A 12,522-nucleotide genomic window follows, 5' to 3' on the forward strand; every position below is an offset into this window, starting at 1 on the left:
CTCCTAACTGAGGGTCTTGATAAACACAAAGTTAACAGTCTGAACAGAGACCAGGGATTAAGACAGGACAGACATAAAAGGTGTTTGTTTCCTTCCAGATACAATGAGTTGCTGTTTATCATTGATACATGCCAAGGTGCATCCATGTATGAACGGTTTTATTCTCCTAATATAATGGCTTTGGCTAGTAGCCAGGTGGGAGAAGACTCACTGTCAGTAAGTATAGCTTCCATTCTGTTAACAATATTTAAATGTGTGGGGTTTAGAATTCCATAATGAGAATCTCAGGATTGAAGCTGATTATTCTAGCAAATGTTAAATTTCTTGTAAAACTAAGATTAAAAAAATGGCCTTTTGTAGAGAAATGAAGAATTGGGTACATGGAGATACCATATTCAGGCAGCACTGCTGGGATTTGTGAATGTAGAGGGGGAAGTAGAAAGTCTCCCAGTTTATGTGTAACTGCTAGAGTGGCATATTAAGAGTGAGGAGACCCCAGTTTGGGCTGGTCACTAAGTCTAACCTACCTCATGGGATTAGGATAAATTGAAGGAGGGGAGAGCAATATTGTAAGCTTCTGTGGTTCCCCATTGGGAACAAATGGTAGTATAATTAATGAGGAGGTCCTTCCATGATCAGTTGTGACATCTCCTAGCATTCTGTTTTCTTCTTTCCCCAGAGCTTTCCACTGCCTTACAATCTTCCTTTCTCCCCATGCACCCTTTATACACTTTGCTTCATCAGCTTCCTTTTCTACCCCAGCACCCCTTACCCTCACAGACCAAGTTTCTTTAACTCCCCCTTCTGTTCCCACTCAGCTGCCTCTGTAGCACTCTTTACTGCCTTATACCATTATGTAGCATTTGCCTTAAACTTCCACTGTCTCTTGCCCCTCTCCCAGCTCATGTTAAAACTCCCACACTTTGTTCACTTACCCCTTTACTACCCCACTTTTTTGTTCTCTTCCCCCTTTACTACCCCACTTTTTTGCATCCGATCAGAACATCCCCTCCAGCCAATGACATATTGTTCCTCTCCCACTTGTAACACAATTTCAATTTTCTATTTGTCCCTCTAATTGCTGCCTTTTATCTCTGTGAAGGAACAATTTCTGAGGTTGCCAGGTCTCCTGTGCTCATCCTACCTTTGCATGCATCCCTGGAGTTGAGGTGGATAGGAACTGTTTTCCTGTGTCAGATGTGGGGAATTGTCCCAGTAGCCCCAGGAAGGCCTTTTTACCCCTTGTTCCAGCTTCAGTTTCCTCCTCTATCCAGCTTTGTTTTCCCATTCTTACCTACTTTGGATGCCATTCTGGATTGCTATAGCATTCTTTATGTTGGTTGTAAGGATACTGTTATTTCCAGTTGTGCAGAGATTTAAAATATGACTGCTACTTCCCTGTCATGACTGAGCCATTGACATGTTTAAGCAGTGGTAAAATTAAATAGGGCCAAGCACATGCCAGCAGTGTAGGCATGTTGTTGTACAAGATGCTGATTAATTTATATTTGAGTTCTTATAATGGCTTTTTAATAGTTAGTCATGTCTTGAATAATTTGCTTGTCCACAGAGGGTATCATACACACATGGGAATTACATGGTACTCTTTGCTCAATACTTATTGCTAAATGCTGTTTCTGTGTTTCATATTCAATAATATCTATGCTGTGCTTCATTTTTCAGCATCAGCCAGACCTTGGGATTGGAGTCCATTTGATGGATAGGTATACATTTTATGTCTTGGAGTTCTTGGAAGAAATTCATCCAGCTAGCCAGGCCAATATGAATGACCTTGTAAGTGCTAATAAACCACTGCTTTACACAATCATTTCTATTTCTGTTACACAGCTAAGGTATATAAACATTTTGATGTGTGAACACTTTCGCAGCCCTTGGTTTTCTTACCTTTGCATCAACCCTGGTTTGGAGGTGAGGGGGAGGGATGGGCAACAGTTGTGCGCCTCCTTGCATGTGTGGAAATTCTGTCTGGGATCCAAGCCAGTGGGTTGAATCGGGGCTGAAATTTTGGAGGTTTTTGGCCCATTACATTCAAATCTGTCTTTAGTTTTAATTAAGTTTGTAACAAATGACTTTGCACAATCCCTAAGCCATTATTTCATTTCTGTGAATAAGTAGAAACCTTGATTAGCCCCAATAATGGTTAACATTGGTCTTGTAGTGATTAAACTCATTTGGGGAGAAGAGACCATGGTTCAGTGTGTATATATAAAGTCTTATGTTTAGTCCTGACCTATTCATCTTGATAAGTACAGCTGGACAAACCTCTGTTAGGGACACTGGAGATCTGATGGCCATATGAATCAGATTGACCAATGTTCTGACATCAGAGAAGACAACTGCATGTAAGGCTTTGTGAGTGAAGAATTCATACACCACAAGAGAGTGTATGTGGGTGGGGAGAGGAAGTGTGCTGCCAATTTTTAAACTATGAATATACATTTGGCAGTGTTAAATGCTAGCTAAATGCTAAGATTTCATTCAGCTAGGTGGATCCTCTGCTTGAAACCTTTTTTAAGATGGATGAGGCCTAGCTAATTCTTGACTAGTTCTTGAAAGAGGGTATATTGTATATGCTCAGAGATGCAAATGTCAAGGTAGGAAGAATATGATGAAAAATTCTGAACAATGCACCAGAAGAAATGAGGTACCTGATTTGTGTCTTCTGTCTTCTCTAAACAGTGATCTGACCACATAAACATGGCTGGATTGTATGTTAGGTTTTATTTATTGTTCATGTCCAAAAGCTGTTGTAGAAGTTTAAAAAAAATACAAGGACCATATAGAATTTTAAAATACAAGAAGCAGGCAAACATGCTTCTGTGTAAGGATTCCATATGTAGCAGACCAGCTTCCTTGCTGCAATCTATTGAAAATCAGCCAGCAACACAAGCGCCAGCCATCTCGGAAGTGGAACATGGCCAGAAATGGGCTGCCTCTGGCCTGTAGCACACTACATATTTGTGGGGGAACCTGGTGCTGAATCATTTGTAGATGACCTGATTCTGGGTCAGGGCTAGATAATATGAAAATTTTGCTGTTCTGCATTTCTGTAAATCAGCAGTAGCAGAGTCTCAGGCTTTTTAGAAAGGGTTATAAGGTTTTCGGTGGTCAGTAGACTTCATATCCTGCTTTGCAGATTCCAACGATGGACCTTAATTTACGTTTCAAAAGATATGGGTTGCCAATGACTGCATATATATTAAATCATCAGGGTTATTTAAAAAAAATTGAGTTGCTGTTAAAACACAGTTCCCAGCATCTTGACGATGGAGGCTGGTGTAACCGTATTGCTAGATAAGATGGTATTAATTTTGCAATAAGCAGCCTATTCTGACAGGTTTGGTAGTGACATAGAGCAGAGTCAGTGACTAATGTTTGTATTCTTATTGCTAAAAGAATCAAGCCTTTGGTTTAAAATTGCAGCAGGATGCTAGCTGAACCAGGAACATGAATGGAATATAAAGAATTTCAGATAAGACATGTACCTGAATAATGTCCATCTTGTCGTTTTGAATGGGTTCACCTGGTATATTTTGCCTCTAAGGTGTGGATTGCATGACCTTGCTTGGATCAACATTAGTTGGAGTCTAGGAATAATACAAAATGGACAAGACAGTTAGCAGTGCTACACATGTTGAACCATAGTTTGCTGTCCACAGCATGTCATTGTTTTGAATAATCAAATCAAGGGTTGAGACAGAATTGCACCCTCTCTGTACAGCGTCCAGAGATTCTGGTAGGAGGCAAGTGCAGTGACAAGGAACATAAACCGTAGTTAGTTTTATTTGTCACAAATTATGGTTATTACAAACTGTTATATCTGTTACTGCATAGCTCCTGCAGGTCCTTCCTTGGGGGCTCTGCAGGAGTGGGCCCTGGCAGCTGCCCCATCTCAGCATATACTGACTCTGGACCTGACTAAAGAAACATTTAATCATTTGGCAGAGAGCTTTGTTTCCTATTCTGCTTCTGTTTGCTACTAGATTTGTCTGTACAACCTGTGGTTCCAAAGAATTTGGCCCAAATTTTAATTGAGCACTTTTGACAATCACCCCCCCCCCAATTAACATAGGCAGATAGCAAAACCAAAAACTTCATCAACTGCTGATGGTCCACATTTTAGTGCTCATACTTCACATGGGCTTGATCCAGATCACACATTTCAGGCACTGTGCTTATTCGCTCAAGTTGTTTGATGGTGTAACTGTTAATTTTTCCTAGTATAGCATTTGAACAAACCCTTGGCAGGCCTAATGTGCATTTGTCGGCTTTAAAGTTTCAGGTGTGTCCTAAAAGTTTGTGCGTCTCTACACCTGGCCATCGGACAGACTTGTTTCAGAGAGATCCTGAAAATGTCCTGATAACTGACTTCTTTGGAAGTGTACGAAAAGTAGAGATTACAACTGAGACTGTTTCTCTGGATCCTTATTTAAAAACAGTGGACATCACCAGGTATTTTATTATATTCTTTCCTAGATAAACCACAAATGTAGATGAATATATTTTAGCTTCTTTACCTATCTATATATATGAGAACCATAGCTAGTGTATAAACTAGTAACAGGTTAACTGTCCTCTCTTCCCTACCCACTCAGCAAGCCCAATTGATGGAAGGAAGGTAGGGTCCAGACAGATGATCCCAGCGGAAGCTGATGAGGTAGATAAGAGTTCAGAAGGACCAGGCTCAATTAATTTGTTTAGTTATTAATGGAATATATGCAGGTCTCAGAATTTTGTAAGAAATACAGTGAAAAGGGAATAAGATTTTCTGGATTGGCGTAACTACAGTGATAGGCATTTGTGAAGGAGACTCTGCTGCTTTCCAGCAAATGGATATATGAGTCACTGAACTGTTATTTGAGCAGGGACATTTATGATACAGATATCCCTGATTCTGTCCTTGTGTATCGAGAACTGACAAGTCTGGACTGAGCTCAAACACGGATGCTCATCATTCACTGCTTGTGACATCAAGTGATTATATGAAATGGTTATCACAGAACTTTCAAATTACTTTGAGGTCACCTCAAAACCAGGTACCAAAAAAACTTACGGGCATGGTGGTTAAAGCTGTTGTTTTTTTTCTCTCCCCAATGTCATCTGGTGTGGTGGTTAGCTTCTTATGTAGACTTGGCTGACTTAGGCATGCTGATTCATGATAGGGTAACCTTGAAGCTAGACTATTATAACGTACTCTTTGGGGAGCTGCCTCAGAAGACAACCTGGAAACTTCAGCTGGCATAGTATGTGGGCATCTTTGGGGGGGCACCTGAGTTTTATTCCATTGGTTTTAAATAGTAATGTTATGACTTGTAAGCCACCTTGGGCCATGAGAAAAGTTATTTAAAAAAACAAACAAATGAGCCACTGCACTCTTTTTAAGAACATTACATTGCTTGGCTGTTTGAGTTCACGTCAAGATGCTAGTGCTTACCTTTACAGCACAGCCTGGGACCCACATACTCTGCCAAGACCAGGTGAAGGAAATACTGCTTGGAAAGGCTGATGCTTAGATGGGTTGGATCTACTTGTTTTGGATAGGGTGGAGTTGCTGTTGGTAAAGCAGATTAAGATCTTATTACTTTGTTTTACTTCATTTATACTCCACTTTTCTCCCACTTGGGGACCTAGAGTGGCTTGCAACATTCTCCATTTTATCTTCAGTCCTGTGAGGCGGGTTAGGCTGAGTGTGTGTGACTGTCCCAAAGGTGCTCATGTACCTGGGTACATGTTGTTTGAAAAATAGGTTGTTGTGGTGACCAAGTGTCCCTTCTGTCAGCTGCATTTAGTTCACCAATTCTCTCCTTTCTTAGACTCATCTGACCTGGTCACGCTAATGCATACTTTTGTAACCCAGCAGTTGGACTCCTGTAATACAGTCTATGTTGTGCTGTCCTTGAAGAGGACAAACTATAACTGATTCAGAGATGCAGCAGCAAGGAACATACCTTGCCTGTTTTAAAATGGCTTCATTGGTTATCAACTTTACAACCCTTCGTAGCCTAATAATCACATATCTGAAGGATCGACTCTCCCAATATGTCTCTGAACCAACTACAGTTTTATGGTTGCCACCTTCTAGTTGTCCTCCCCCTTAAGGTAGTTCACTGGCAATCTACCGTATTTTCCGGCGTATAAGACGACTTTTTAACCCAGGAAAATCTTCTCCAAACTGGGGGGTCGTCTTATACGCCGGGTATCGTCTTTCCTCCCCGGCCTCCGCTTCAGCTTCTGCCTTTATGGGCTTCCCTCCCCTCCAAACCCCCCTTTAGCCCCGCCCTCCACGGGCCGTCGGCTCAGTTCTCCCCTCGCCTTTAGCCTCGCCCTTCTCGAGGGCCCTTACTTTCGCCCCCATCCCCCTCTTCTTCCCCGCTCCCTTCTTCCCTTACCGACTCCACCCGAGAGCCACGTCCCGCCGCTTCGGGCTCCCGCCCTCCCGCCGGAGCCCGGGGCTGAGCCTCGGCTACAGCCGGTGTCTCTGGCTGCGGGGCTCCCGCTGCCCGGGGAGGCTCTCTCCCCGCCTCGCCTCCAGGGAGGGAGGGGAAAGTTGACGAGGCCTTGCTCGAGGGGCAGCAGCAGCAGCCGCCAAGTGCCCGGCCGGCGATGCCGCCCCAGCAGCAGCCCGCCCGGTGAGTGCGCGCCCCCGAGACGGCAGAGGGGGCGCTAGAGGGGTCGCCCCTCGCCCCGCCGATGGGCCTGGATGGGCAGCCGTGCGGCGGGGCGCCGCAAAGGGACGGGGCGGCAGGGGGACGCGCGGGCAGCCCTCGCCCCCCCTCTGCCCCCTCCGCTCAACTCCAGCCGGACTTTGGCAAGCGTGCTCGGCTCCCGCAGGAAGAGTTGGGGTCTGCCCCCCCCGCCCCCAAGTTCTGGGCTCCGCTCCGGAGCGCCGTCCCAGCCCCACGGAGTTCAGGCGCGCCAGCTGATTCCCGCGTAAGCACGCGGGGCTTGCGTGCGTATTCCCTCCTCCCTTCCCGTCCCTCCCCTCCCGTGTTTTATTTGGGGGAGGGCTTTGCTTCCCTTCCCCTCGGGGCCCCCGACACGCCTTCGGCTCCGGCTCACCTGCCTCCCAAGGCACGCCACCCCCTTGCTCTGGCTCTCTGCGCCCTCTCGCGCCGGCTCCTCCGACTGGGCTCTGCGCCCCCCCTCTCTCCCCGGCTGCCCCTCGCGCAACGAGTGCCCCCCGGCCCCGGCGCGACCACCCCTCCGAAGACCCGGAGCTGCGCGCGGCCGCCTCTTCGGGCGCTCCCGCCGCTTGCAGAAAGAGCCGAAATCTGGCCCGGGCGGAGGTGACGCCAAGAGAAGCTCCCCACCCCCTCTCCGGCCGGGGGGCTGCACGTGCTGGATCAGGACTTCTCTTTCTCCAGGCAGGGCAAGGGCCAGAGGGAAGGGGCCCTTTTCCCCATGCTTTGCTGGGGGGCGGGGGGCGGGGTGACACCTTCCTTGGGACATTCCCAAACTCTGTATTTTAATTCTAAAAATGGGGGGTCGTCTTATACGCCCAGTCGCCTTATACGCCGGAAAATACGGTACTAGTGATTCTCTGGTGATTCATGGGTTTCATGAGGGGAAGTGGTGCTGTCTTGAGAAGTTTTTGGGAGTGCTGTAAGACCATTTTGTATTCACTTTTAATGGGGCTTAAGCCACAGATATTTTCTTGGAAAGGGGTGGGGATTAATGGGGGATTTTACTGTATCTTGTAGCTTTTTAATTTTTTGGAATTGTAAGTGGCCTTGAGCCACAAGGGAAATGCAGGGTATTAATTAGTTTAATAAGTAACTTGGAAGACCATCTCTTCAGTTATTGATCTGTATGGTATCTCCAGTCCTCTTGTCAGGCCCTTGAGTCTATCCCCTCTCAAAGGCTTCTTAAAATTGCCACTTCGGGATGGTGAGCTTTTTTTAGTAGTGACCCCTCACATGTGGAATGACATCACATGAACACATGAAGCTGCCTTATACTGAATAAGACCCTTGGTCCATCAAAGTCAGTACTGTCTACTCAGACTGGCAGCGGCTCTCCAGGGTCTCAGGCAGAGATCCTTCACACCTTTTAACTGGAGATGCGGGGTTGAACCTGGGACCTTCTGCATGCCAAGCAGATGCTCTACCACTGAGCTACATCCTTCAACATATCTGGAAGGCACCCACCATTTAAGAAGTGGTGTAAAGTAGAATGTTTTAAGACTCTCTTTAGTTAGCTGTACTTTCCCCCCTTTCATAGTGATTGTTCTATTTGGTTTGAAATTGGAGTGAATTGATACTGTTTTCAGCATCATTGTTGTCTGCCCTAAGTCCTTTACAGGTTAAAAACATATTGAATTTGTACAGCTTCAAATAATCTACTGTGGCAATGTTGAGTAATGTACATGCTTGTATGAGTTGGTTTTCAGAGTGAGTATGCCTTCCACACTGAAACATGTATGTTCAGTAGCCATGTGGAAAAGCACCCCACATTGAAAAATTCTGCTTTTTTCTCTTAGATTGTGGGACAGTATATAATAAAAAACTCACTAGGAAGAGATTCCTCTGTTTTGTGACTTCCTAACAAATATGTGATTTTATTTGTGGTGTTGTGTTGCCATCTGTTGGGAAGACTGAGGAGAAATAAGTTTTTGGTTGCAAATATTTCACAGTATAATACTACCTGCAAATAGCTAAATGCTACATAATCCATTTTAATTTCCCGTAATAGTTTCATAAAAGCTTTGTGGTGTTGTGTTTTTTAAAAAATATTTGTATCTTTCTCTTCAAACTGGCTGAGTTTTGTCTCATGTGTGGCTGTGATGACAGGGTGCTGCCTCAGGCTTCCCTCATCTGTGACACCTATAGTAGCAGTGATTAAGCAGTTTAAGTTATGGTGTGTTTGCAAGTGGTCAGTAAGGCTAAATATGAATAACTGTGCTGGATAGCGTGTGGCAATTCTAGACGGGACATGGAGGGAGTACAAGTATCCGAGATGATTTCTGCTCTCCTCCTTTTCCTGGAGTGAGTCATGCCTACACCTTCTTTCAACAACACAAGACTAACTTTATTGCCATTTCCTAAGAAGAGATTATCAAAATTGGGTGGGCAAGGAAAGGGGTGTACCAATGTAGTAACTCTTTACGGCTAAGGGAACTGGAACTCTGCTCCAGAAGGGTTACAGAATTGCACACTCAAGGTGACAGAAATGACAGGCTTGTTCCTGATGGAGAGAGAGATGGTTAGATTTTATTTGGAATGGCTCACTAAACCCAGGAATCTCAGACTTTTGAAATAGTGACTTGGGAGAGGATCCCGTCCCTTCTCTCTCTGTCCCTGACACATCCACCCCCTTGGAGACTCTTGCAATTTGCATACGCAGCAGGGAATCAAGGACTGGCTTTGAAGCATGGAGGGCAGAACTAGAAGCCGTCTGTCACAGTGGCAACTGATAATCATTTCGGTTGCTTTGCTTTCTTTCACAAACAGAATTACACTTGTTTGTCATGTGAATGATTGCATAGGACTGCTATCTCTGGATCACACCTGAACGTTCATTGTAGGTAGGGACAGAGGAAACACAGGGCCACCTCTAATGTCTCTTGGGGTTGCATCTTCATGTAGGTAAAAACTATATATATAACCAGTTCTGCAAGTGTTTGTACTGGTTGAAGAAAAACTGTGGCCCACTGCTTTGCTGTCCCACTGCTTTTGCTCAACCTCGGCAAAATTAGGTGTTTAGGCCACAGTCTTTCTCCATTAGGTTGTGCCAGAAGATGACAGGGCACAACCCTTTTTTCCTTTCTCCCACCTTTAGCCACTCCAGAGCACAGGTAGTGAAAGGGCAAACATGGCCAGGCTTTGAAGGCTACAAGTGTGTTACATAAATTCTTTTCTTGCACACTTGGCCCAGACCATAAACAGGCTGTGGTGTGTTAGAGGTTCAAACTGTGAAAAATGAAGGCAAGCAACAGGCCCTCAAAAGAGTAAGTGCAAACAGAGCCTTGGATCCTGACTGTGCTTTGCGGCATTTGCTGATTCCCCTTGCCTTTATTACTATTTCCGGGAAGCCTCTGACCTGGAGGTGTGATCTTAGGGGATCAGCAGTGGTGGAAGATAGGTTGAAAAGCTTTCTTCTGTGAGTGCTGTTCTGTACTCACTAAACAGGATCCAAACCAGAACCTTCAACTGTAAAGGTATCAGTCTCCTAGAACTAAGGTACTTATTGATCAGAATATGATAAGAGTTGCCAAAATTAGCCACTTGTACATAATATGGTTTGTAAATTCTAATCATTTTTCAGCATATTAGAGGACAACTTGACATATTAATATTCCTTTAATGGGCAGTAACGTGAAAATTCTGAAACCCCAGCTTTGGTTTCTTTTAAATCTGAGAAGTTGAAATGTCACTGTACTTTTCAGACACAGTTCAACAAATTTTCACCTAAAGCTTACTTGTAATAGGAATCTGGAAGAGTTTAGATTAAAAATATGAAGATTTTCTTAATAGTGAGAGTAGTTCCCTTATGGAAATCCCAAATGTACGAGCCAGCTCTCTAGAAAGTGAGGCTACTAATAATTTTTTATGGATTTGTTATTGATCTTCCAAAGCCACACTGCAGTAGTTAATAAGGCTGAAGTAGTAGTTTAGCCCCTCATGGGACGAATGAGCAGAAAGTTTTAGATTCATATACAGATCAGGCAGCCCAGCACGTCAGAGTTAAAAGCAGTTATTGGATTGTTTACAGCTGTAGCTCTGACTCATTAAAGTTCTAAAATTCTGTCTTGGGACTTCTAATGTTACCTTTGTGCACCTTGTTACTGCATCCCATAAACTGTGTAACTTCTGGAGAAAGAACGTTATCACTCTGCATGGTGCTGTATTGGAGACAGAGTACTGCTCTTCATTAATGTGCGCTGCTTGCATTAATATTTCATCACTGTTTCTGTACTCATGTCTGTGCATAAGAATTAGCTGTGTATGTGTGTAATGTCAGTCAGTATAATACGACTGACTTATGAGTATGATGAATGGGATAATAATAAATTAGGATAACTCTTGAGAGAAGAGGTTAATATATTGCTCAGGTGAACGTTTTAAAAAAATAATTCACTCATTTAATTTTGAATGCATGTGGAGCGTGTATTCCCACTGCGATACTTAAGTTGTATTTTTTAGCTCTACTTGCTGTCTAATTGGTTTCTACTGAAGTTCTGACCAAGTTTTCCCAAAAAAGATTGTGTTATCTTGTAATAGTAGCTGAGCAGTAGTTTCCTTTTGTGGTAAAATATGTTGCTTCAATAATGTACAGTCTGTTGCTATATAGTAAAAGAAGGGAAGCCTATCTCAGATGGTTGCACTGGAAAGAGCAGGTTCAAATTCTTTTTTCTGTAGCCAGATTGTAGAGCAGTGGTCTTTAATACTCAGGAGGCAGCGTGGAACTCAATGGCCTGCAAGAATGTGATAAGCAGTCATATGATGTCAGTAGTTTAATAGAAAAAGGAGGACCCAAAGCTCAACGGTATGAGGGGCATCAATGCCAAAAAAGTACATCGAGCGTTGATGAAAGCGGGACTATGTGCAGGCTGAGAAAAAGGCAAGAAAGAGTATTTGCAGGGAGGGTGGTCTTATCTGTGTGAAAAAAGGAATTATCTGTACCATTGAGTGACCTTGCCTCATTGTCTTGTTGTTCAACTCAGTGTACTATCAAAAAGGAAGGATGTTTGGTAGCCCCACTCTTTATGCATGTGCACTAGAATTAGGTTCTTCTAAAGACTGCAAAAATAAATAAATCAGCTCTATGGGGACTACTCAGTTAAATGCTCCCATAGATCATTTTCTTTGGGGCTGTTTTAAGTATCAACACTTTTGGTATCTGACTTTAGGTATAGAGGAGTCCAGTTGCAGACATGAATGGCCTGTTCATTGGAAGTGGCATCTATAACATGTACCGTATTTTTCGCTCTATAGGACGCACCTTTCGATAAGACGCACCTAGTTTTTAAAGGAGAGAAAAGAAGAAAATTTTTTTTTGAAAGATCTTAAAAATATATATATATTTCTCCCTCCTTTTTCCTTCTCTTTCCCCACCGCCCCCCTTCCCGGGACTCCCGGGAAGGGGGGGGCTGTGGTGGTTCAAACCTCCGCACCCCCCCCGGGCTTCCCGCCCAACAGCTGAGAGGTTCTTATGGCCAGGGCTGGGTGGAGGGATTACTGCACTCCACTTCCAGTTTCCTAGTCCTGCTCTGTGGAGTGTGTCCACAGCAGGGCTAGGAGGAAGGCTCCAGCCTCCCTTTCCAAGCTGCAAGCCCAATTGGGACCAGTCAGGCTTGCAGCGTGGAAAGGGAGGCTGAAGCCTTCAAAGCCCCGCTGTGTGCGCGCTCTGAGAGATCAGAGCGTGCGCACAGCGGGGCTTGAGGGAAGGCTCCCGCCTCCCTTTCCACGCTGCAAGCCCGATTGGGACCAGTCAGGCTTGCAGCGTGGAAAGGGAGGCTGAAGCCTTCAAAGCCCCGCTGTGTGCACACTCTGAGAGGTCAGA

General features: G+C 44.5%; 1 protein-coding gene across 1 annotated transcript in view; it reads left to right on the forward strand.

Annotated features, from left to right (window-relative positions):
• PIGK (phosphatidylinositol glycan anchor biosynthesis class K) overlaps positions 1–12,522 on the forward strand; it is a 119,059-nt gene that overhangs the window by 17,604 nt on the left and 88,933 nt on the right. The window contains exons 7-9 of the mRNA XM_056844553.1: positions 99–216; positions 1,684–1,794; positions 4,298–4,473. Coding sequence (XP_056700531.1) covers positions 99–216; positions 1,684–1,794; positions 4,298–4,473 — 405 coding nt within the window. The remainder of the gene's footprint in view (positions 1–98; positions 217–1,683; positions 1,795–4,297; positions 4,474–12,522) is intronic.

The sequence above is a fragment of the Euleptes europaea genome, chromosome 2 (genome assembly GCF_029931775.1).
Source record: "Euleptes europaea isolate rEulEur1 chromosome 2, rEulEur1.hap1, whole genome shotgun sequence".
NCBI lineage: Eukaryota > Metazoa > Chordata > Lepidosauria > Squamata > Sphaerodactylidae > Euleptes > Euleptes europaea.